At 46.2% G+C, this 25,982-nt stretch overlaps 1 protein-coding gene across 4 annotated transcripts in view; it reads right to left on the reverse strand.

Annotated features, from left to right (window-relative positions):
• Positions 1 to 25,982, reverse strand: part of AMBRA1 (autophagy and beclin 1 regulator 1) — a 190,321-nt gene that overhangs the window by 6,818 nt on the left and 157,521 nt on the right. For 2 of the 4 annotated variants that reach the window (XM_032775083.2, XM_032775082.2), the window contains exons 16-17: positions 11,327 to 11,419; positions 9,209 to 9,402 (exon numbers count right to left, since the gene is read on the reverse strand). In XM_032775083.2, the coding sequence (XP_032630974.1) occupies positions 9,209 to 9,402; positions 11,327 to 11,419 (287 nt within the window). Of the gene's footprint in view, positions 1 to 9,208; positions 9,403 to 11,326; positions 11,420 to 16,489; positions 16,591 to 23,900; positions 24,000 to 25,982 lie in introns of those variants that run through there. The other 2 variants (XM_075065286.1, XM_032775084.2) reach the window with 2 other exon arrangements.

The following is a 25,982-nucleotide window of genomic DNA, read 5'->3' on the forward strand; positions in this document are numbered from 1 at the left end:
TACTGATCAGTGGCGGGCAGATGATGCTGGGCGGGAGGGGGAGCAGCAGATCAGTGGGGCCCACCGGTGAATGCTGAGCATCTACTATTTTTTTTTCCATGGGTGCTCTGGAGCTGGAGCACCCATGGAGTCAGCACCTATGTCAGCCGCTCCTCCTGCCTCTGACACGCTCAGACATTAACAGCATGTGCTGAATACGAGCACTCCCTGCAGCCAGTCAGGCAGATCATGCCTACCTCCCCCCAATTCAGATCACATGCTTTACTAAGCTAAGGCTGGAGTGGAATTTCAGGGTTTGAGGCAGTTGTCTGCTCAGAAAACAAGTGCTGATTCCACAACAGCAGGCCTTGCTGCTCAGCAATTTATCATGTCAGGAGCGGTCATATTAAGAAACCCGAAAGTGCAGAGAAATGAATGCTAGAGCTTCTAAAAAAGGCCAGCGGGGACTGGTCTTCAATATCATTGCTGCACCCACTGGCTTGGTCACTCCAGTCCCTTACTCACATACAGCTGAGCAGTGCAGCTTGCTCTTTCCTTGGTCCAGCTTCTTACTTTTCTTTTCCCCTCCTCTCAAATGTATAGCAATTGCCTCAGCTACTAGGCAGCAGAGACAGTGTCACACAGTCTGTCCCATCAGTTGGATAAGATCAGGACAGGAGGGAGGGAGGGAAAGCTGGGCTGATGACTGGGTGTCTCACTATGTCTTCCATCTCTTTCAGGCTTCGCTGGGGTTTGGCTGGTGCTCAGCATGAGCAGAGAGCTAGTATAAGAGGAATGAGCTAAGCGATAATTCATTCCACTTTTGCATTAAGAGGCTGTTTGCTCTCTCCTCACCTTTAAAGCTCAACAAATGCATTGGGACCTCATGGACTCTGCAAAGACCCTCACACACACTACACAGAGGGCAGTCTGGAGGTCTGCTTCACCCAGCTGGCCCTACATTGCCTTTCTTAGGAGGGTTGAATCAGCCTGCTCAGCAGAATGCAGATTGCTCCTGGATACTAGTATGACATGCAGAAGTAACATACTCCCTTTTGTTTCTGGATGGGGCACGACCCTGTGACTCCCCAAAGGTGAGTCTTTCTGAAATAGTCTCTGCTGCACTAGGTCTTGGGAACATTGTACCCAGGGCACCACTCTCTTGAGTGCCGGTGAATTTTCCACAGCGCTAAGCAGCTCCTGAGAAAAGTCTCTGCATGATCCCACGCTCTTCCTTGCGGAACATGGTGCTCTTTACTAACAGCTCTCCTCAGAATACTGGGATAACGGGCACCGCAGTTGGCTTTAGGTAATGCTCACATTGCAGCAACATGGTCTAGGCCAGGAGACCATGGCAATGCTTTGTGGCCCAGGAAAGCAGCCAAGACCCCACATCACACCAGAGGCAGAGAATTCAGACTAGCTGGCAGCCAGCTCTGCAAGTGAGGGTATTGAGTGGAATGTGAATGTGGACATATCACACAGAGAAGGAACAGCTGCTCATCTTCCACCTGGGTTGTTCCGATGTCAGAATTAATCTTGCAGCAGAAACTGACCTTGAAACACCTGAACTGCTTTGCCATTCACCTGGGATAGGGATAAACGAGCTCCACTCTGTCAGGCACAGAACAGGATCACTGAGCCAAGCAAACAAATGGCCCAAAGTCAGCTGGTTGGAACTCTTTCAAGGAATGCAAACATTAAATGGAGCCATCCATAGCATTTAAGTTTTAAAGCACTTCCCAAGGCTCCAAAAGATTCCTATTCCTATTCCAAAATAAATGCAAAGCCACAGGCAGAGCTTATGGCTACTTATCCCAAAGAGCAGGGGATTCCACCAGTCTGTGCAGCTGGCGCCAGTATCATATTAGTGAGTATGGCAGAATCATCCTCTCCAGTGGTTGGAAATGAACTCGGATGTCCTCTGCCAGGCTGCTCTAGGAAGAGGAGAATTTTGTTTGGAGTAGCAAGACTGCAAACTAAGAATGTATGACGACTCCAATAGAGCCAAGAGACAGCAGGCAGGAATTTTACAGCTAGCAGAGGATGTAAAGCACTTTCCACAGGACATACAAAGGGTGTGACATTTATCTTCCCGGGTGCAGGGATGGCAACGAAACTCATGCTTAGGAGGGACCCAATGAGCAGCAGGGCTTGGACTGGGCTGATTTGTGGCAGCATGACATACTGGCACCTCCCTCCAGGTGTTATTTTGTTCTCCAAAATCTCAACTCCCCTTTTTAAAAGAAAGTCAGTCTTTAGCTGTTATGACTGTGAGCCTCAACAGCAGGAACCAAGTGTAAATGATGGAGAAAAATCTATTAAATGAGTCTGCTGAGAACATTGGAACAATAGCTCAGAGGTGTGAACTGCCCCTTAACTTGGATGCTCAAGGACAATTGCAGCATCAATATTGTTACCTATTTCATACCTCATGTCAGAAAGGAACAGGACGCTCACAGTTCTGCACAATTTATTGCGAGGGGCATCTCATTTTGGTACCATACAGGATACCGCCACTTATTTTTCCACAAGCCCAAGGATTTAAATTAATATTGGAAGGTTTTCTAAAAGCTCTACTCTAGGGAATATTTTGGGAAGTTCTGTGGCCACTGCTATACAGAAGGTCAGACCAGATGATCACAGTCCTGTCTGGTCTTAGAATCTATTAACTGACTCTTGCAGGGTCCATGGCCACATTCAACTCCCACTGAATGGTAACTAAGCTCAGGGAGCTCCGAGAACAGGCACAGTCCTTTTGATCATTAGCACGAACTACTCAGCAGTGAATTGCCAAAATGGGACACACAGGTGAATTTATTTGGTGGGAAGATCTGAGTGTATCACCACCATTTCTCATCCACGGTTTGACCTCTGGAGGGAGGGGAAATTGACAGGGAACCACAAAGGATCCGATAGTATATGCCACTCAAACAATCTACCTTCTCTAGCTAGTCCTTTTCATCAGAGGATCTCTTAATGGAACAGGAACTGAATTCACAACACCACATCTGACTACGGTACTACAGTGACATAGCTCCAGTGCTAGACATGGCCTTAGATGTGTGTGCGCTTAGCGAGCACTGCTGAGGTCTTTACAAAGGTGCTTTGCTTACTCCAGGGTCCTGCTGGAATGTTTCAGGCATATGCGACGTCTCCTGGCTACCTGCAGCTTGAGAGGCTCAGCATATACTAGCCCAATGCAATTTCCTGGCTTTATTTTTAGAACCTCTTTCCACTTGTGAGAACATCCAGTTCATTAAGTTAGAGAAACAACTTCTCTAAGGGCCCAGGTCATATAGCTATTTGTACTGGGCTGTAAAACAGGCTGGACTGATTACAATTAAATCAGAGAGACCAGAAGCTGAACATGCATGAGGATAGTCATCCTGCCCTGGTCTCCCAAAAGAGGGACAAGGTGACCTACTAACAATAGATCTTCTCATTTTTAGGATACTATGCGCTCATACTGCACTTATCTGCTCAATGGGTAGTAAAGCATCTGTATTACAACCCTTTAAACACAGGTAGATGCTAAGTAGGGGTTGGGATGATAAATGCCACTCACCAGTCTCCCACCAGGGGTTTGTTTTGTTTGAAGTTAATGTAGTGATCAGAAGAGAGAGGGACAGATATACATTGTTAAGAGCAGGGATAGGGCAGGCAGACTGTTGCACAAGCTTCCCTCACCCAGCTCTGCCGACACTTCTCAAACTCAACCCGTAGCACCTCTCCTTTAATATTCCAGGCCCGGGCTTCTCCTGATAAACAAATTGTGTTGATTCAGTGATCTGTACAAATGTCAATTAGGGACTACAATGGAATGCATCAAACTTGTGTCATTTCTGACATGGTCTGGATTAGAAATCACGTTTCCTAAAGGTCGGTGTGTTGGGAGGTCCTCCTTGTTTCTAAGGAGATTTAATTTGGCCCTCAGGCAAACAAGACCCTCCCCACTGCATCTCTGCAGGGAAACTGAGCCATGTAAATACCAACATTTAACAAAGACTCCATGTTAGAGCCCAATCGGAATTACTCCTACATCTGTCAACTTAAAAGGAAGCAGGAGACAGACACATTTTTCAGGAGTCAAAGCATCTTTCAAATATTTCTTAGTGCCTTTCTCACAGCCTTTCACCCAAACCTGGGTCTCTCTGGCTTATGCATGCTTCACAGGCGACAGTTCACAAGGCAGTGATTAACTAATGGAAAAGGCAACGTGCACTAGAGGGATTTGCTTCTAATAAATTCACTCCCTGTGCATTCATTCCTCCAAAGCAAGCACAAGGACAATTAGAAAGGCAAAGCCTCTGCAGAGCTTAGCAGGGAGAGGAGGAGACTGTATTTACACACAGAGAGATTAATTAGATTTCTGATGCTACACTGCATATTTCTTTCCACAGAAAGTATACATCTGGGACAGCACCATGACGTGGAATTCCCCACACCAGGAGAGGGGACAGCAGGTGGTCCAGAAAGCCACACCCTTGTTTCCAAAGAAGCTGCAATGTACACCTGATTTTTTTTCTCTCTCTCATTCTGAAGCTGGTCACTAAACATTTCCCTTGGTGCTGCCTAGACTCACATCTGTTTCATCCACCCTGCTGAGTGCTTCCAATAATAATACTATGCCCTTCTATAGTGTTTTACATCCTCAGAGCGCTATACAGAAATGCAAATTAATCCTCACAACCCACTCTGGGATGTACTATAGGGAAGTTTATCCCCATTTTACAGATAGATTAAATAACATGCTTGAGGTCACATACTGAGGTAGTGGTAGCACTGGGATTCATGTTTAGGAGTTCCTGGTTCCTAGCCCTGTGAGCTTACCATTAGACAATGCTGTTCCCCTTTTAAAATGGCATCAAACTCAGCATGGTTGAAGATTCTGGCAGGTGCAGAAAACAAGAAAACCATCCAAAAGGCAGCAAGACATCTAAACAGCCCAGTGTAATGTGTAGCCCCATTGGTGCCAGGCATGGTGGGAGGGTTAAGGTAGACTGGCTGATGACAGCTTGACCCTGTTCTGGGCAGGGTTAGATGACACGATGGGATAGAACTGGGTGGCCACTCTACACCAGTGCTTCCAATATTTCCAGCACAAATGGAGCCATGATAGTGCTACAGCAACCACAGACTCTTCAGCACGGATGCCGCCCTAAAGCATAAGATGCTTCCGCTTAGAGAAAACACAGCATTACCTACGTCTGAATCTGCTGCCAAAGGCGGCTACAAACAACCTAGCAATGATCTCTGCTTACTGTGGACAAACAGACTGTTTGAAATCATGGACAGTACAATTAAATCAAGGAAGGAATGTTACCAACAAAACAGCTGATTTCACACAATCATTGAGCAGACTCCAGAGGTTACCAGTGGCTCAGGCTATGTTAGAGCAAAGTGCTAACTAGGTTCTTGGAAGGAGCAGGCCAGTGATGCTGTAATTGTGCTGGCTAATTGGCTGGGGTCCAGTCACAGAGGAGCCAAAGGACCGCGTCTATCCAAACCCTGTGACTCTAACATCACCCAGTGCCAGATGGAAAGGGGCTCACTGGTATCTGGTAATGAGTTTCAGCTGGCCGGATCATGTGAATGTATCCCAATTCACTAATGTCATAACCTCTGTGTATCATGGAAGATGTCAATAGAAAGCGAGTATCATACTGATCATTAATATTATTGCGGGTATGTACCGAGGACAAATTTCAAAATTACAAAACACAGCGTGTGCCAGGCAGGGCTAACATTACCCCACCCTAAACAAAGGTACTGCCACCTAAAAGGTACCTCCAAGATACATTTAGAGGCAATAACACTGCAATTTATATAGAAGGTAAATAGGATCATCAAGCCAACAAGGGGAAGAGATAATACTCAGCATCATGGCAGGGGGAGGAAACAGCAGGAACAGATCAATCTGCATTTTAGCAAACACCAGCAGGGGAAGAAACCAGCATGAAAATTCCTTATCACCTTCCTCACAGCTTGAATGAACTTTACTTTGGGGAGCAGGGGGTAACCTTCAGATGAATCCATTTAAAAGGTTTACTAGACTATAAAGAGTGAGGCAAAGAACCCCAAGTGATCTTTCACCTAAGACGACAGAGGGACTGAACACTTCAGACTTTGTGGGAGATGCTAACCAGAGGAGCTGGTCAGCCATCTTGCTGGAAGGCAGTGTGACAGAATCTTACCTTAAACACAGGTTGTAGCTTGTTTTGTTAAGCCTTAATCTCTAGAAAGCATTTTTCACTTTTGTTTGTTTGTAACCATTTCCAAATCCTATCACCTTTGTTAATAAATTTGTTTTACTTTTAAGTTTAAGCCTGTGCTGTGTTTGACTTAAAGTCAACGTTAACTTCAGTTAATGTGACAAGCTGCTGGGTACTGTATCTTTAAAGGAACAAACAAATCTTAATACCTCTCAGGAGAGGTATTACATGTGGAGCACAGGATTTGGGGAAAATCTGGGACTGGGTCATCTTGCCATATGTAACGAAGGCTGGTGGATGCCAAAAAGCGTGTCAGAGGTGTAACATGGATCAGAGCACTGACCCAGGGCGGCTTAACACAGACATTCTGAGCATGTATGTATGCTGGCCAGAAGCACCCAGTCACGAGAGCTACAGCAGCAGACACTGAGAGGCCCTCAGGGTTACAGGGCAGGCAGTGACACTGGTTTGGATTGCACCCCAGAATGTGACAGCGCTAACTGATTGGGATGCCAGTCACAGAGGAGCCAAGGTGCCAGTCTATCCAAACCATCCTTCTCACTTCAGAGGAGGCTGGGCCACCAGTGACTGGGAAAGGAATAGGCCTTCTTGCAACAGCCCTCTGCCACTGAGTTCAGCTTTTGGGGGCCGTTTGCTCTGATTGGTCTATAGTTAAGGAGCTCCTATGTTCTGAGCTGCTCTTGGGCCTTGGTAAGCACCTGCAGATGGGCAGAAGCAATGAATCAGTAAGATCCACTGCAGAATAATAATACTCTGCCCATCTCTAGTGCCTCCTTCCAGACTACAAACAATGAATTTATTCCCTCAGAATCCCATTGGCAGGTAGGGCAGTTAGTTCATTTTGCAGGTGAAGTGATTTGCCCAAGGTGAGCCAGCGGCTGAGCCAGCGGCTGAGCCAGCAATAAAGCCCACGAAGCCATGCTGCTAGCCTGCAAAAGGCAGATGGGACAGCAGGAAGCATTTTTCAAACTCTCCTCTCTTCTCAAAGTGTCAGATCTGTGGTACCCTGAGAGCTGGCATTGCAAAATGGGGCCACCACATGAACAAGAGGAGATTTCAGGGGTTCAGGCTTTCAGCACAGCCATTATTTCAAGTTTATTGATGAACTGTGCCTGCCCCAGGCGCTTGTGTACATGAAAGTATGTGAGAATTTCTAACTGGACTCTTATAACCAACCTGTCCACCTGACAGGGACCTGCAAATAGACAGCTTGAACCACGGGTGAGAGGATGTGACTCCCAGAACCCTCCTCTTCAATTGCCTCCTCTCCCATGCACAGAGACATATATATCTATGGTGAGCTCTCTCCCGCACTCTCAACCTTAGCATTCTTTTCCAAGGCTCCCCACTGAGCCAGCTTAGCATGTCTGACTTCTCCAGTATGTCCAGTCTCTAGCGCCCAAGACTGTAGTGAAGAGAATCTCTTCCTAGACTGGTTAGGGACTGGTCACAAACTAGTCCCTGTGTCTGGAGACTGAAAAGTTGTTTAAAAATTGAAACAAAATCAAGCCCTCAGCTGGAACAGTAGCAGGGGAGAGAAGGGCTGGAGAAATGCACTGGTTTCATGGAGAAACAAGGATAAGTGACACCCAAACCAGCCCCAGAGCACCAGTCGCTATGTTGAGGGGCTGAGGGTCCCACAGCCTGCACATCCAACAATCTTTACTTTTCTGTGTAGCAGTAGTTTTCCCTCCACTTGCTTTTCTCAGGCACCACGCCAGGTACAGCGAAGGGAACAGGATTATCCTTCTCATGAGTTTGGCATCAGCCCAGCCCATGTAGCTTCCAGCATGGTTCACATGCCCTCAACTGTTCTAAGCTGCCCAAGAGGTTAATTCTTATCCCACTGAAACAGGTCGCCTGGAAGCCACTCTGAGATCAGGAGGGCATTTCCCACTTAATTGATTCCGAACTAAAATGTCAGGACCAGGGTAGTGCAAATCTGTTTCTCACACACTGACTGCTGGCTACAGTAGCAGGAGGAGTGGAGGGGCATAGGCCACAGAATAGGCAGTTAGCTCAGCTGCAGAATAAACAGGTCTCAATAAAATGCCCCTTCCCACGGGGTCCCCCAGCATTCACACAGTTTGTTCCTACAGCCCAGACTTCATCATGAACAAAAATGCACTCAGAATCACCTCCTCTGAATCATACTGCCACTTTCCTTATAGGGGCTACACTCAAGTCAGAGTTCCCAAACTACAAGCTGGGAACAGGTAAGCTGGCCCTGACACTAGAGGTACTTGAAAGAGCTCTGAGGCATATTCTTCACCATGGGGGAACTGCACTTTGGATGCTTCCATCCCTGGCTTTGTCGCACACTCCAACACATCTCCCCCTTATCTGGGAAGTGGCAGAGATGTCCCTGAGCAGTTCAGCTGGGATCTCACTGAGGAGTTAATGCAACCATAGCCCCTGCACAACCCAAACCAAGGCAGATACACAAGCCCACTTTTGGAACTGTGATCATACAATGGCAGAAGAGGATTTGCAGCATCCCGCCCTGGCAACAGGATGACATCAGAAAGTATAATCAGCTTTTGAGGACTGGGGTAAGAGGGAGCCTAGCTAGACTCAGGAGGGGAGGGAAGAGTGAAAAATCTTTGCACTGTCCAGTCTCTCATTCTGGGAAGGGAGAAGGGAGATGTCTGCAGAAGCAGCACCATGAGGAACTTATTTACCTGCAACAATGTTCTAGAGAAAGCTTCTTTCTGAACTTTGAAGGGCCAGGAAGAGGGAAAATGCTGTGCTCAGCTACGCAGAGTAATCCTCAACAGAAACGAGGGTTATAAGGGAATGAGAACCTTATAACCAGGCCTCACTGCAGAGGATAACTCAGAGGCTGGTGATGCCTATTTGCAGATAGATGCTGGAATATTGACATCACAGGCGGTTCATGGGTCACCAGAACACTGTGTGTATCAACTCCCTTCCACGCAGCTAGCAAACACAAGGTAGCTCTGTCAAAGAGAGGATACTGCCCAAGCTCCTACCTTCTCCAGTTCCTGAGGTGGCAGCACCTGGCTCCTGTACCTCTCGCTCTGTCTGAGTCTCTGCATTCTGCAGCAGAGGAGCCAGGGTCTGAGTACCCTGTGATGTCACCGAGGTGGTAGGATTCCTGGGCTGCAGGCCTATGGCATTCATTAGGCCCATGTCTCTGTCCGTCCTCCATGTGGCTCTGCTTGTTCTGAATAGAGAGACAAACAAATAAACCAGGAGCAATGGGGGGCCTGACAGCTCAGCCTCCCATGTCCCTAGGAACACAACAGCCTCCGGCTCACTGTCCTCTCTCCATCCCAACCAGGCACCTGGTAGTCTAATCCAACTGCTTTGCAGGCAGTGAGGAATGGCACTTACATCATGCTATGAATGCCATCTCCCTCCTTGGTTTGCTGCTCACAGGACTTTCTGCTTGATGTTTAAATCACACTGGGGCCTTGTCACAGGGTCCTTTACGCAATGCTACCTCCCCATAGGCTGTATGGCTGTTTGAGAGGCACGAACATACCAGCAATGCCACCAAGTCAGCATAACAAACTTTAGGCCTTCGGAGTTACTAGATTGAGCAGCTCAGGAACATACATTTATGGAACGCTTCTCTGGCTCAGGAGATGGGTCTGGGTTCCAGGGTGATTTAGCAAAGCAGGGTTGCTGCTCCTGAGTGTATGATCTGCATCGCTTCCCTCGCATTATCCTCTTGGTTTGTCAGCATCACACACTAACTCCCCTCTAGCATGTGTTTCAGCCTTCTCCTCTCTCCAGCAGGACTGGACATGAGGCTTGTTATTTTATTTTCAGAGGCAGGTAGTTGATATGTAGGAGCTTCCCAGGTGGGAGTGTTGGCAGTGAAAAGGGACTTTTCCCTGCACTGGCCTCTGGCTGCCTGTCCTGCAAGTGCTGAAGGGGCTGCAAGAGATCACCTCATCACATGGATCATATTCTTCTGTTTAATGCTCTGTAATCTTTTGATGGTCTGAACCCACCCAGCTCCCCAGCCCTCCAGTAGGAATCAGAGGTTTCTCAAAGCTGTCCTCCTGCCTTCACACCAGACGGAGAGAGAAAGGGGAAGTCTGAATTTTCCCACCATGCTGCTGCTCCCCAGCACATCACACTCCTGCAAGACTAAGACACAAGGAGAGAGATCTGATGACTAAGGAGGGGAAAGAGCTCCACCTAGCTGGAGAGGACGACACCCTATGCATCCGATGAAGTGGGCTGTAGCCCACAAAAGCTTATGCTCAAATAAATTTGTTAGTCTCTAAGGTGCCACAAGTACTTCTGTTCTTTTCACGCTACAGAAAAGAGACAGAAGTTGTCTTCTCCTACCCTGCAGTCTGACTGGGAACTTAGGACTGCTTGGGGGAGAGATGGGGGAGCTTGGACAGAACCACACTCTGAGCTCCAATTTCCTTGGGATTCTGGAGTTCAGGTATCAGATGGATAGCCTGGGGAGGGAGTGACCCTCACCAGGGCAGGAAGCTAGAGGGGACTCCATTCCCACGTTTAGGGTACCGTGTGCATCGTTGGACAGAGGAGACTGGGATTCCCCATTGATCCTGGCTGTCTATGAAAAACCCTTCGGGATTTTGGGGGAATCTAGCTCTGCTTTTAGAATTTGTTATAAAGGAACACCTGTCCTGTGACCAAGAACTCAGGGATTAAAGTCATTAGCACTATCCTTCGATTCCCGGTCACTGGAGCTGTTTAATGGATTTGCCTTTGCCTGTAGCCGACCGATTATTCTCCGTGTACCTTCCCCAGTGCCATTTACTTTATGCAGCACTTTTCATACTCTGAGCCACACATGGCTCCCCAGCAGTTTGCCTAAGTGTGCTACTGATGGCAGGCAAGGCCAGAGGTGATAGATGTTCTTCAGTATCGTGGTCTGCCCCTCTGGGGACCAAATATTATTGCCAGTGGTGTGTCAGCTGGCATTGGCTGGGCAGTGCCAAGAAAGAAGTTGTGTACCTGATGATGCCAGTAGGATGGGAGACTGGAGGAAAGTATGGGCATGCAGCACTGTCAGCTGTAGTAAACCCAACAGGAAGAACCAAGACAGGGAGCACTCTGATTAACTGTCTCTAACCCTCCTCTTTCCCCCCGAGACTCACCCAGGCCGCTCCGTGCTCCTGTTGCTGGAATGCACAGTGAAAACAGTCTCATTCAGCTGGTCCCAGTAATACTCAACTCCAGAGTTTAAGGCCCTGAAATGCCAAAGGTGGAAAACATTAGAAGGGGAGATTGTTCTATGCAAGCCCCCTACTGGCTGCTCTGCATGACAATACTCAGCACTTGTCTAATTGCCCATCCAGCTTGGCTGAGCAAGCATAACCATCTGCAATAAGGGTGTCTACGCCTGATGCACAGGTCTTCAGTGGGCCCCCAGGACAGGCTCAGATCCTGCCCAATTTAAATGAACATTTCTAGGGCTTATTGCTGCACAGTCTCCCAATGATGGAGTGCTGTCTTAGAGCATCTCTGCACTCTGAGCAGAAGGTGTAATTTTCAGCTCAGGTAGATGTTCACACACTAATTTTGATTGAGCAAGTTCACTAAAAATAGTACTGCAGGCATGGGCTAGCTGTCTGTATAAGTCCTGTCAGAGACTCTGATGGCCAGCCCTCCGCCTGGGCTGCCACGCCTACACTGCTACTTTTGGTGCACCAGTTCTACCTAAGCTAGCACATATACATCTATCCGCGCTGGAAATTACACCTTCAGCTGCAGTATAGATGTATCCTGAGCCAGAGAGTAGTGAACTGCTCCCTTTATTTCAGTGGTGTGTTAGTTCTGAAAGACCACGTCGCTGGCATGCAGCTGCACATGCATTTATCACAATTGCATTCGTAAGTCAGGTAACTATACGTCCAAGAGGGCACGTACACAAAAGGCAGAAAAAGCACTTATCTAAAAGGCAAGTGTCAGGCAGCATTTTACCCCACTGAGCATGCTAACAATTACTCAATACTAAACATGGAGGTACTATACAAGGGTCTTTCCCTCTACTTGTAAATCTCAGTGCAAACATCTCACTGGCACTGACAGGTCTTCTGTGGAATAAGGATGGATGTAGCTCAGGTTCTTAGACCACAAATGTAACTTGGCCCTACCCACAGAATAGGTTTGATACAGACCAGCCCTGGCCCAAGAGCATAGACTAGAAAGGACCTAATAGAACTTTGTCATGTCTAACTACTGTGAAAGGGCAGGGAAGGATGTGCATGTGCATCATCCACGCTGCTCCACTAGTCACTCAGGGTCTGGAGCAGAGCAAGAGGGTTCTTCATCCGGAGCTTTGGCATGCAGTGTACGGCACTGGTGCCTCCCAGGGATTTCAGCAGTCACATTGCTTGGTTGCTGAAAGCCTGGTATGTCTAGGGTCACAAAACGCTGCTATTGTTAGTCCAGTTAGCAGACTTAGGGAAGAGGCCTCAGGTGCTGCTCCTGTCCTGCAGATACTGGGTACAAAGTGAGAAAAATATCTCAAAAGATACGAATGCACACGTGTTCCAGTCACCCTAGAATACGTGCTGCAGAAGCAGGGAGCAGCTGAGCCTCCCACATCCCATGAAGGGAAGCACAGAGCCGGCAAATGCACAGTTCCCCAGAGCTCTGAGAGGCAGCCAAGCTCAGTCAGCAAGTTGCATGGGAGAGCGTGCGGAGCATGGTGAGCCGAATAAGGGCCGAAGGGCTTCTTAAAGGGACAGGCAATGGAAATACAAAGATATAGTGACACATGAAGCAAAGGGCCAGGAGGTGCCAGGCTATCGTAAAACACAGAGGAGATGATCACTGCACAGCAGGAGAATCCAGCTTGTTAACACTAGGGGTCTGAGGAAGAGGAAAGAAACAGGATTACATCTGCAGACCTGGGTTCACATCTAATATAGATCACATCAGAAACAGTCTCAATCTAGTCCAGAGCAGATGTTTGTCCAGGCCATGGGAAAGCCTAGTCAGAGAAAGGCCCAGGATAAATGGTATATAACCAATTAGTTCTCAAGTGCAGTGACAGAGTAATTGTGATAGCAGTGGCTCAGTACTGGATTAGTGAGGAGGGCTGTGGGTCAGGAGTGAGGTGCATCAGCAGGATGGCTGCAGGGGAGGATTGAGAATTATTGTAGAGCTGTGCATGTTGGAGGACCAGGACCAGCAAAACAAATGGCTCTCGTTCAGGTGCAAATGCAAAAGCCAAAGAGAAGAAAACATGCACAGAGTCTGCAGAACATGATCTGTCATCACATTTTTCACTGAGTTAGTCTGACAGCATTATACCCATGTGAAAGCAGCTGCCAAGGAGCCAACTATTTGCAAACTCTTCAGAATTTATTGTCAGATGGCCACCCATCATTAGAAACTCCCCAAACCTCCCCAATCCTCTGCCTGATACACTGAGACAGCAAAGCTTGACAACTAAGCCTACAAGGCAGCGGCATTCCCTGAGAATGAAAGTCGTTCAAATCTAGCAGTGAAATCCTCCCAAAAGTGCCTAGCTGCTTTGGCATTTGAGACTACTGGCCATCAGAGCTACGCTAAGCCCAAACTCCGACCCTGTCCTCTGAAGCTCCCTCTGCCCCCAAGAGCACACAGTCCCCACAGCAGCCCATGCTGCTGCTACTCTTCATTAGGGATGCATGCCAACTGCTGCTATCATCTTCAAACAACTGGAGATATAAGATTTCAGTGTTGTCCCTGGTGCAGGTTCTGAGATGGTGAACACCTCACATGCTCCACCCCCCACACCAGCTGTTCAGTGGCTCTCTGCCCCCTGCATGCTCCCTTCTTGGGGAGGAGTCTAATCCAGCTCCCTGCTATCAGAGCAACAATATAGCCAGGTTGCCTGCCCTGCACGTTTCAGAGAAAAACAGGATTACAACTCTCACTCCCACTGCCACGCCTGCCCTTTAGCTGGAGTTCTTGCTGCTGCTCCCCATTTGTTGGATGGAAAGGTCCATTCTAACTCCATGCTGTCAGCTTGCCCCTTTCCCTGGATAGGGAAATCAATAGCCATTTAATACATTACTTCATATTCAGGTCTTAAATGGTAGCATTAATCAACTAAGTTCCTGCTGCCATGCTCCTATTAACCACCCATTAGCTGACAGAGGGCTGCGGCCTTTTGCTTTCATTCCCCTTGGAGAGGAGCCTGTTGGAAGCATCAGCTGCTTACCTCCCCCACCACTGGCTCTGGGAATTCTGACAGACAGGACGAAACAGAATCTGTTTGATTTCATTATCTGTGGAAGTAGGATGCCCTCTTCCCTCTTCACTCAAGACCTGCTCTGACCTGGTTGCTAGGTTTTCATTTAGAGTGCTCAACGGGAGGCCAGGAGAATGGCAAGTGCCATCCACCCACTCTAAGCCAATGTGCCAAGCATCCTAACTGTCCTTCTTTTGCCCTCCCTGCGCTAGCTATTCTTCCTTACCCCAACCTTTTAAAAAAAAGTGTCAGGATGCTGGAGTCATCTGACACAATCTTTATTCCATCCTTTGCCATGCCCTTCCCTACCCTCTTTCTTTGCGTGTCAGAAACAGTACACACTCATCAGGGCAGGGACTCACTGCTCTCCCTCTAACATGCTATAAAAAGTATGGTGGTAGATTATTGGGAAAAAAACAACAAAAAAATAATCCTCCAGCCTTTGTGGACTCAGTCTCAAGCCCAAGTGGTCTCCAGATCTCAGACAGGGAAAGGCACACTGGGATCTTTGTGGGAACTTGAGATATCATGGTTCAGGTACAGGAAAATGGCACAATTGTGGGTACTACCATTCTCACACAAAAGGGCTGCCTGTCTTGCCCGTACCATTTTAGGCTATGTCTCACTGCACAGGTAACCCAGGTGATTGGCACCCAGATTAGCCTAGCCCAGGTGTGAGCATCTCCAAAGTAAAGCCCTACCAGCGTTCATGTGTCCTCACTAGTTCTGCACATCATGCATGTCTAGGGATGTATCCCATGATTTTTTGAGGAGAGGCTCTAGGATTCTTTCCCAGAAAATTATGGGAGAACAGGTCTGTCCTTTGAGGGGAATACAGGAAAGGCACTAGATAACTGTCAGCACTTGAGTGATTTAGCCATAAAACAGGTGGGTTCAAGCCAGAGTTGAAGCAAAGCCTGGGTTTTAACGCCCATCCCAAGCGAGTAAGCTAGCCTAGCATGAAAGCATCTTTGGACCTGCACCAGAGGGTGTTCTGTGTGCATGGGTAAGGGGATGAGAGGAGGGTGTATAGAGCTAAAAACCAGGTTAACTGTGCAGTGTAGCCATACCCTAAGATGTAATCACAGAGATGCTGCTATACTGAAGCCTCCTATTATTAAGTCTTTGTCTACATGAGAAACTTGCATTGGTTAAATAAGGTGTGATTTTTAAACCAGTTTAGTCAAACGAGCGCAATCCCGTGTGAACATTTTGTTCGGTTTAAACCAAGTTTATTTTGTTTTTGCTTATGACGATTTAAGAATTGGTTTAAGATAAACCAGAAAAAGCCAGTCTTGAATCAACATCAGATTGAGGGGCTTGTACCAGTTTAACTAAATCAGTTTAAAAAAAAAAACAGTCCAACTGTCTTGTGTAGATGAGGCCTAAAACTTCATTTTTATATCTTGCATTACAGAATATTGTTAACTTGAAACATTCAGTCAGTCTTGCACAATGGGTTTCCCAGTTCCAGTGGATGTCATCAAAGTCTGACTATTCAGTTGAGAGATGCGGAACTAGTACTGTACTGGAGGGAGAAATAGTGTTCAGGTAATGAGAACACTTAACTTTTGTCCTAGCAAGCTCTAGGCACAGAAATGCTGGAAACAACATCTTCTGAGGCTTGAGGTGGCATCTTTCCTCGGAATAGCACCGGATGTCTCTTGGATGCAGCTGCAGTAAGGAGGGCATTCACTGCCCAGGGCCTCAGAGTGAGAAATTGCAATTCCCCATGCTGCTGCTAAGTTCTTATTTTTCTTCCTTTTTATGGCTGCCAAACAAGCTCCTTAAGCCCTCCCTGCAAATCCCCATCAGCTTTGCTGAATGCAGAGCTGGTCACAGACTGGCTGCCCCAACAGGGTACCTGCCCCATGCTGTGTTATACAGTTGTACAAGGGCTGGGAGTAGGGCCTTCAAAAACCAAGCAGACACAACCTAAGTAGTCTTGCCCCTCAGTCTGGGAGCACTACCTACATTGCATGTGAGCCCAGTGCCAGAGAAGAAACTGGGGCTCCTGTCTCACAGAAGTGCTTAATTGATTTTGCCATTCATAAGGGGAAAACTGAACACTCACCATTTGTAGTTTCCTAGGCCAGAAGGGACCATTGTAATCACCTAGTCTGAGCTGTATAGCAAAGGCCATGGAACTTCCCCAACTTAGTATCCAGAGCAGAGCTTTTAGAAAAACATCCAATCTTGATTTTAAAATACCCAGTGACAGAGAATCCACCACGACCCTCAGTAAATTGTTCCAGTGGTTAATTGCTCTCACTGTTAAAAATGTACACCTTATTTCCAGTCTGAATTTATCTAGCTTCGACTTCCAGCCATTGGATCATGTTATACATTTCTCCACTAGACTGAAGAGTCCATTATCAAATACTTATTCCCCATGCAGGTACTTAACAGACTGTGATCAAGCCTCCCTTTAATGTTAAACTAAATAGATTGAGCTCATTGTCTTAAAAAAAATTTACCAAGAGAGCTGCCCCAGGGCAAGTCCAACATCAATCCCATAGTGAGGTCATCAGGGATGAAAACGTCCAGCAGGCATACACTCATAGACGGAGATCAGTAGGGAAGTGGGACTAGACCAACAATGCTAAAGTCTTGCCAGGTGCAGTGAAGTCAATCAGTGTGGTGGCAGAAGCCATTATGAAGAGGCTTTTATCTTGCAATGGGCTGAGCTTGCCTGGCAAGGGGGATCATGTTTCAAACAGCTCAGCTTATGGGACATGGAAATAATGCTTATCAAGATAACGCTTATATGTCTTTCATTTCAAACGATCCCAAACCCCTTAAAGTGAAATACAAGCAATGGTCAGGGATAACCTCACACCTTACTACAACCCAGAACAACCACAGTACAGTACTCCATGGAACAGAGTTGGGGCACTGTGTTCAGTTGATTCAAGGTCACCATTACCACTTCCTGCAGCCTCTAGGACAGAGGTGGGCAAACTACAGTCCACAGGCCACATTCAGCCCACCGGACCGTCCTGCCCGGCCCTTGAGCTCCTGGCCTGGGAGACTCACCCTCAGCCCCTCCCCTGCTGTTGTCCCTCCCCTGCAGCCTCAGCTCACTGCGCCACTGGCACAATGCTTTGGGTGGCAGGGCTGGGAGCTTTTGGTGGGTTGCGCAGCTGCAGAGCAGTGGCCTGTTCTGGTGATCTGTGCTGCTTGGCTGCCTGTCCTGGTGCAGCTGTGCTGCCAGCCACCAGTGCTCCAGGGAGTGTGTAAGGGGGCAGGGAGAAAGGGGGGTTGGGATAGAGGGCAAGGGAGTTCGAGGTGGTAGTGGTGGAGGTGTGTGGACAGGGGTTGGAGAACAGGAGGGTTGAATGGGGGCAGGGGTCTGGGGGGGGCAGTCAGGAGTGGAGGTTCTGGGGGCGGTCAGGGGACAGAGAGCAGGGGTGTTGGATGGGGCAGGAGTCCCACGGGGGGCTTCAGGGGGCAAGAAACAAGGGGGGGTCAGACAGGGGTCCAGGCCATGCATAGCTGTTTGGGGAGACACAGCCTTCCCTAACCAGCCCTCCATACAATTTCAGAAACCCGATGCAGCCCTCAGGTCAAAAAGTTTGACACCCCTGCTCTAGGAGGTCTCCTCATCTGAAGCTACTTGGCTTGTGAGATCTGAAAAGACCCAACGTGAGGTGAACGAGCAGCAGATCCAACCCATACAGGGCTGGGTGAAACAGCCGGCTTTCACACTGCAAAAGCTCCTCTTTTGCTTCAAGAATATGAATTTTTAAGCCAGTTTCAGAAATCCACCACCAAGTCAATTTTGTCATCATTGTGGGTCATTCTGTAAATTTTAAGGTAATATTTTTTTTTTTTATTAAACAGTTTGCATTTTCCATGACAAAAAACACCTTCTCCCCTCTTCCTATGAAAATGCCAGCAACTCTGCCGCCTTCCTGCTAGGGTAAGGGAATGAACAACCAAGTGAAAGTGCACCAGTCAATCAGGATATTGTTCTTGTTTGGAAAGGCTGAAACACCAGGACCTGCCTCCCTGGTACCCCACACAAAGCTTCCCCCAGCTCCCAGCTGTACTCCACACAATCAGCTTTTATCTCCTGCCCACAGAGAGGATGAGTAAGGGACCTAATTTCAGTATAGTAATCATAGTGCTTGTTCCCATGAATAGCTGGACAGTACAGATTTATGTACGTGAGAGGTTTGGATCTCTCAGCAGCTGCCCAGATAGGGAAATACTAGCATCTATAGTCTTGATTTCAATACAATTTAATTTCCTGTGCAGGAGATGGATCATGTGCAGAGAAAGAGAGAAATCCAAGGTCCTTCACCAAAGGCTCTTAGGCAAAGTAAGGAGTCATGGGGTAAGAGGTAAGGTCCTCTCATGGATCAGTTAAAAGACAAGAAACAATAGGTAGGAATAAAATGGTCAGTTTTCAGAATGGACAGAGGTAAATAGTGGTGTCCCCCAGGGATCTGTACTGGGACCTGGGAAAGGGGATAAAAAGTGAGGTGGGAAAGTTTGCAGATGATACAAAATTATTCAAGATAGTTAAGTCCAAAGCAGACAGCGAAGAGCGACAAAGGGATCTCACAAAACTGGGTGACTGGGCAACATAATGGCAGATGAAATTCCATGTTGATAAATGCAAAATAATGCATAAGCCAAATTTTTTTTAGTAAAAAAGGGAAGCACCACAGAAGAGGGTTGGCTTATGAATGGGTATAGAGAGAGAGAAGTGGGACACAGCCCCTCCCCCCAACAGAGGGAGCAAGGAGAGGCAGCAGAGCCAGAAGGGAAGAGGCAGAGCGAGTGAAGGACCCCCTGCTGCCGAAGTGCTGCCGGAGACCTGGACTGTCCCCGGGTATTAAAATCAGGCCCCGCAGTTCCTAAAGCCAGCCCTGTGGGGGGAGTCCCAGCGAGGGATGAGGTCATGTGGGGGGTGGTCACAGGGGTTACTCCCCTGACTCCCAGCTACAACCCCCCCCCAAAATTTCCCCACCAGTTGTTGTCCTGGCCCGTCAGGGTAAGCAGCTGGCACGCCGGGACACTTTGTTTACTTAGGTTTTACCTCTATGCTTGCGGATGCTCGAGGTAAACAAACCATCTTGGCTCACCAGTGGCTTATCCTGATGGCCCAGGAGCCAAAGTTTGCTGCCCCCTGAATTATAGGGTAGGCTTCTGAACAGGTTATAAAAATTTTCCATTTCTATTTATTGGGGGGTGGGGGGAGTTTGGCTTATAAACGAACCAGCTTATGATCGAGTGTATACAGTAATTTCCGCAGACCAACCCCCAAACCTCCCCTACACAAAAGTGAAGCTATTTAAGGTAGGAAGTTTATAAGCTCCACTAACAAGGTCTCTCCATTGAAGCTATCTGCAGTGTGGAGTTTGTAAGTTCCATGAACTAGACCTATTTGGTTTGAGATCTCCTTAAATCAAGCTTCATAAGAAGAATAAAATGCTTAAACCACTCTAAGGACTTAGTGTGGCTTCAACTGGATCGAGGACTTAAGACTAACACTGCACAAGCTGGTTTGATCCCTTATGTTCTCTTAATAAGATGTTTATGTCCTGTCAGGTCTTAGAGTGGCTTAAACTACTTAAGATGCTTTAAATCTTTAGGGCAGTTCAAACTGCTTAACCCCTCTAAGAAATTAAACATCTTAAACTGCAATAAGGGCTTAGAGCCAAGTAAACTGTTTAATCTACTTTAAACACTTACAATGGTTTAGCAGCAGTTAATGTATAATCAGTTCAAAGTAGACTTGTTTTGTAGATCTTATGGAGAATTAATCAAAACAAATGGGGAAAACAGCTTCAATTGGGAGGAAGTTGCTTCTAAAGTTCTGAACATTTAAGGCTAGAAAGCATAATGAAAGCTTTCAGATAGAGCATTCTAGTGGGCATGCATGAAGCTGCCAAATCTTAAACATTCACCAGTTACAGAATCAAAATCTTGGCTTGACTGAAGTCTCGGAGAGATCCACAAACCAAACCAAGTTTGATATATTTCTAGTCTCAGCAGCTTTGAAATTAGTTAAGTAAAAAAACTTCTAACTGGAATATACAGAGAATTGGAGGGTGAGGGGGGAAGTAGCAGCATACATTTTTTTCCCATTCCAATATTGAGGGCAAAAAATGCTCCACCAATTACTTTCCATAAAAGTTAATATTTGGATTGAGATCAAACATGGAACATTTCAATTCATAAGAATATCTGAAAGTTATGAACAATTGAAAGAGAGAGCAGGTAAAAGAGAAGCAGGAACTCAAACCTTGGCTATTGTGGGATCTACCCAAGTGCAGGGAAGAACTCTCATCCTACATCTCTGAACAGATCACAAACCTTTGGGAAGCTCTCTCAAAAACATGGATCCTTTCTGCCTATACCCACTGACTGCCAGCATGCCTCCACTCCCAGAGTTCACTGCGTTCACTCACCAACAAGTTCTGAACACCCTAAAGAAGTCCTGTCCCAAATCCTGTGAATCCCACTCATGCCCTTCCAGGCTTGCAAAAGCAGCATGTGCAACAGGCATCACTCCTCTGAGGCACTGGCTGTTTCAGTCAGAAGGAATCTCTCTTTCCTCCTTCAAATACATAACAGTTCAACACTGAAGAAACCCACCTTGGATACATCAGTTCTAGCCAACTACTGATCAGTGTCAAACCCCACACTTCTGAGCAAGCTCAGAGAAACTAGCTAAAGGCCAACTACATACTCATCTAACAAATTAATATTCTAAACCCAGAACAATCTGGATTCAGGCCAGAATATGGATCTGAAACTGTTTATTGGCACTGATGGATAATCTGCTCCTGGTCAGAGGGCAGACATCCATTCTCATTCACTTCTTTGACCTTGCCTTCTTTAACATAAATACATAGCAACATGTCTATTAAACAAAACAGAATCCTACCCAAACAAGAGATTCCACTGTATGTACCTCTCCCCCTGGGGACAAGATGACACAGATGTTAGTCACATCGTTTTAATGCATATTGGAAGAACACTCAGATACTCCAGTGATGAGTATGGTATAAGAACCTACATAGAATAGAATAAAGTGCTTGTATAATGTGCACTCCAAGATGGTAAGAAAATTACCAGATCAACTTCTGTGCAACTGATGACTATTTTTGACAAGTTACATAAAACTGGGGAGGTACCTGAAGACCACAGAAAACAAATGTAGCACTGATCTTCAAAGAGAGAAGGCCAATGTAATTTGACAATTACTGTCTCTCCTCAGCCTAACCCCCTCCTTTCCTGCCCCTATATAAAACAGATGGAATAATAATTAATTGAATATCTAGAAGGGAACAGAAGAATGAGCAATAAGCAATATTTTGGGGGGTTAGAGAGAATTTCTTGCCAGATAAACAGTTGCTTTTCTTGACTGAATTACAAAATTAGCAGATGAAAGGAAAGGTAAATGTGATATACTTGGATTTTAATGATTTATCGGGTATGGTGTCTCACACAAATCTTACTCAACATATACTTCTACCAGCTTCGATGCAAACGTTGCCACCTGAACTGAAAACTGGCTGAAGAACTGCGAAAAGGTTACGGCAAAGGACCACTGAGCTGATACACCAGATGGCATACATAAAGGTTTTAATATAAGGACAGAGACAATAGCTATGAAATATTTTTAAAATTACTTTTTTGATCTTTGACTTTTAACCTGGGTTAAGATTTTCTGATTCCTCCGCTCCCTTTTTTTTTTTTTTTTTGGAAAGAAGAATTAAGATTTTGATTTATGGGGTCTATTCTAAATTAATAAAAAGCTTACTTAAACTTAATTTTTTACTTAAAATAATTATATTTTTATTCAACTGTTTGAATAGCACAAAAATTACAATTTGAATTGGATTTAATAAATTAAATTGATAATATGGAATAAAATTAACAATTGACTAAATTGTTAAATATTGTGGATGAACACAATTAAGGCCTAAATTATGGAGTTAACATAACACAATTAATTTTTGTACATACTTAAGCTTGGAAAGTTAGGCAGGCATGGATGTAGTTTGGTTGCTAGTCTATGCAGCCATACACACTCCTTCAAAATGTGTCCTTACTGAACAACTTTTGCAGTTAACCATTTAGTATTATTAAAAAAAGTTAACAACCATAACTTTCCTCTTGAGGCAGATTGTGTTACACAGCCCGGGGTGACCTGAGTGATTTCAGGTGGTATTTACTTTAGAGGTACAATAAACACGTGCTTTTTCACAAGTAAATTACAAAAGGAGAAACATTATTTAAAAAGAAGATGGTTATTCAGAGAAAAAGACTGATTCTCTGGCTTGTTGGTTTTGGGAACTTCATTCAGAGCCAAGGAATTGCACTTCAGGAGATGAGGTATGGTTGTTTTTGGTCTTAGTACCTTACACTGGCAGATGGGTTTTCTCAGGCACTTGGCTGACACAGCCTGCAGTTGTCTTGGTCTCCTCTTTCCTTAGGAAGGAGGGGCAGCAGCCCTTTTTGGTATGGGTAATGGCCCAGAGGATTACATCTGCCTCCCTGCTTACCTGGATTTTTATGGCTGCGATTTCAGTTGGCTTCACCCAGTGGCACCTCCCCATAGGTCTTCAACCAAATCAGGGGATTACAGATCTTGCACCCTGATATACAGCTGAATCTGGGTTGAGAGGTTGGCCAGCTGAACCATTTTGGTAGTTTGAAAAGTACTGACTTACTGACATTTCTCTCACCAACCGCAACTGATATTCTAGAGATGTGACATCAGCAGATGACTGCACAGATGTGATTCTGGGCCCTCTCCTATGGGGTACCAGTTACAGCAGTGGTTCTCAACTAGGGGTCTGGGGCCCCCTGGGGGGCCACGAGCAGGTTTCAAGGGGTCTGCCAAGCAGGGCCAGCATCAGACTCGCATTGGAAAGCCAAAGTCCCACTGCATGGGCTGAAGCCCAAGAAATGCAGCTTTGCAGGGGCTCTGTGGCATAGTGCCTCAGGCAACTGCCCTGCTTGCTACCCCCTAATGCCAGCCCTGGCTTTTATATGCAGAAAAACAGTTGTTGTGACACAGGTGGGTTATGGAGTTTTTATAGCATGTTGCGGGGGAGGGGGGGAAGGGCTCAGAAAGAGAAAGGTTGAAACCCCTGAGTTACAGGATACAAACGGTCTATGGGCCTTTTGAGTTTTAGGCATGGGATACACATTTAGCAGAATTTTTTTTCACCTATTAGCTGGAGGACTTTTTACATTACTTATAGTTCCAATCATATTTCATCCTTTTAGCACTTTTAAAAATATAAGGGGATTTTTTACTGGTAAAGACTGAGGAACTAAGAGGTCTGTATAATCTAATGGGGTGAAGGCTATTCCTGAGCAAAGGGCTGTCTTAAGCTTTATTAATATTAACTTTACGCTACCTGAGGAAAGGCTAACAGTTTGTCAAACAAGAAGTTGAACTTTATAAAACTATGGCCGCTCAGGTAAGCCGATTTACCTTATACAGACTAGACTGCTCAGATGTCCATATACTTCCTCAATGAAATCCAGACACATGATCCGAACTCTTTAGCAGCAAACTACTAGTGTCACATTAGTCAGTACATTAGCATGTCCTGCGGGACAGAAGGAAGGAACCCATTCATATGTGACACACAGAGATACGTGCTAAATAAACTGATCCTCAAAACCAGCATGTGGCAGTGATACAGATGAGCTAAGCAGTGTTGTGATGCCAGAGCTCTGTCCTTTTAAATGACATCTTTCAACTGACACCAGATCCAATCTCAGCTCTCGGGAAGCATGATGTCAGAAGGGAGACACTGGTTCAAACCCAATTCCCATTTTGCCACTGAAGGTATATCTACACTGGAATTAAAAACCAGTGGCTTGCCCTCGTCAGCTGAGTTGGGCTCATGGGGCTCCAGCTAAGGGGCTGTTTAATTGCGGTGCAGACATTCGGGCTTGGGCTGGAGCCAGAGCTCTGGGACTCTGCTAGGAGGGAGGGTCCCAGAACTCAGGCTCCAGCCTGATCCCAAACATCTACACTGCAATTAAACAGTCCCTGAGCCGGCGAGCCCGAGTCAGCTGACATGAGCCCGCTGTGAGTTTTTAATTACAGTGTAGACATACCTTGAGATGCTGCTGTATCCACAATGACTAGATCTCAGAGCACCGCATGGAGCTCTCAGAAAACACGGGCTTCCATTGTCAATTTAAAAACAAATTTAGTCGAACTTCCACTCGCAAAACGTCTGGGACCACAGGAACTCCTAACTTAAAGAGGATAGCCCCTGAGGGTTTGTCTTCATTGCAGAGTTAACTTGAGTAGTGCCCCTAGCCCCCCTCCCATCCACACACAAAATCCTCTCACCTGAGTTTGGTAGTGCTTTCAATTTGGGCTAACTGACATGGCTGGGGATATAGGTTTTCACTAAGGCTGGTAACCTGCCCACATTACAGCATGGACACAGGCTAAATCACTTAAGTGTGGATAGTTCTCCAATACTTCCCCACAATTCCCCTATGTGTCCAGAAGGACAGACAAATTCTCCCACAACTCACTGGGAAAGAATCAGAGCATCTCATCTTACTGCAGCATGAAGAACCTTAAGATATTTCTACAGGAGTCCTCACAACACACATGGGGAGTATAGCATCACTGATGACACAGTAACTTGGGCACGACTTTGCAGTGTGGCTGCTCAGAGATGTGTGCTCAGAACCAGGTGCCAATCATAGAATCATAGAACTGGAAGGGACCTCAAGAGGTCATCTAGTCCAGTCCCCTGCACTCATGGCAAGACTAATTATCTAGACAATCCCTGACAGGTGTTTGTCTAACCTGCTCTTAAAAATCTCCAATGATGGAGATTCCACAACCTCCCTAGGCAATTTATTCCAGTGCTTAACCACCTTGACAGTTAGGCAGTTTTTTCTAATGTCCCAACCTAAACCTTCCTTGCTGCAATTTAAGCCCATTGCTTCTTGTCCTATCCTCAGAGGTTAAGAAAAACAGTTTTTCTTCTTCCTCCTTGTAACAACCTTTTACATATTTGAAAATGGTTATCATGTCAATGATGTCAATGTCATGTTAACTCAATCACTTGAGTTAAGTCTGCAATGAAGATATATCCTGAGAGCCTGGGAAGAGATACCATCTAACATAATTTCAATTACACAGGAAGGAGAATGCAGAGGCTCCTCTTTCCCTCTTCATTCACCCTGCAACCACTGAGGTTACTCTTAAAAGGCAAACTATGCATCAGGGCTTATGCTGCTGGGAGGCATCTCTGCTAATAACTGAACAGGCTGATAAATGGGATCAGCCAGCACAGAGACATGACGGATGTAGACAGCGGGATAGATTGCCATCTCTCTATCAGCACGAATAACCAGATGATGGCATGCTGCCCCCATCGCTAGATTAGATGATATGCAATTCTCAAGAAGAAACTGGACTGGCACAGGCAAATAGTCTCAGTGATAAAGCATGGAAGCCTTGTATAGTGAAGTCAATTTTCACAGAACAGTTTCACTACAAAAAGAATTGCAATAAGTGCACAGTACAGCACTGCATTAATTTGGGATACTCTACC

The sequence above is a fragment of the Chelonoidis abingdonii genome, chromosome 4, assembly GCF_003597395.2.
Source record: "Chelonoidis abingdonii isolate Lonesome George chromosome 4, CheloAbing_2.0, whole genome shotgun sequence".
NCBI lineage: Eukaryota > Metazoa > Chordata > Testudines > Testudinidae > Chelonoidis > Chelonoidis abingdonii.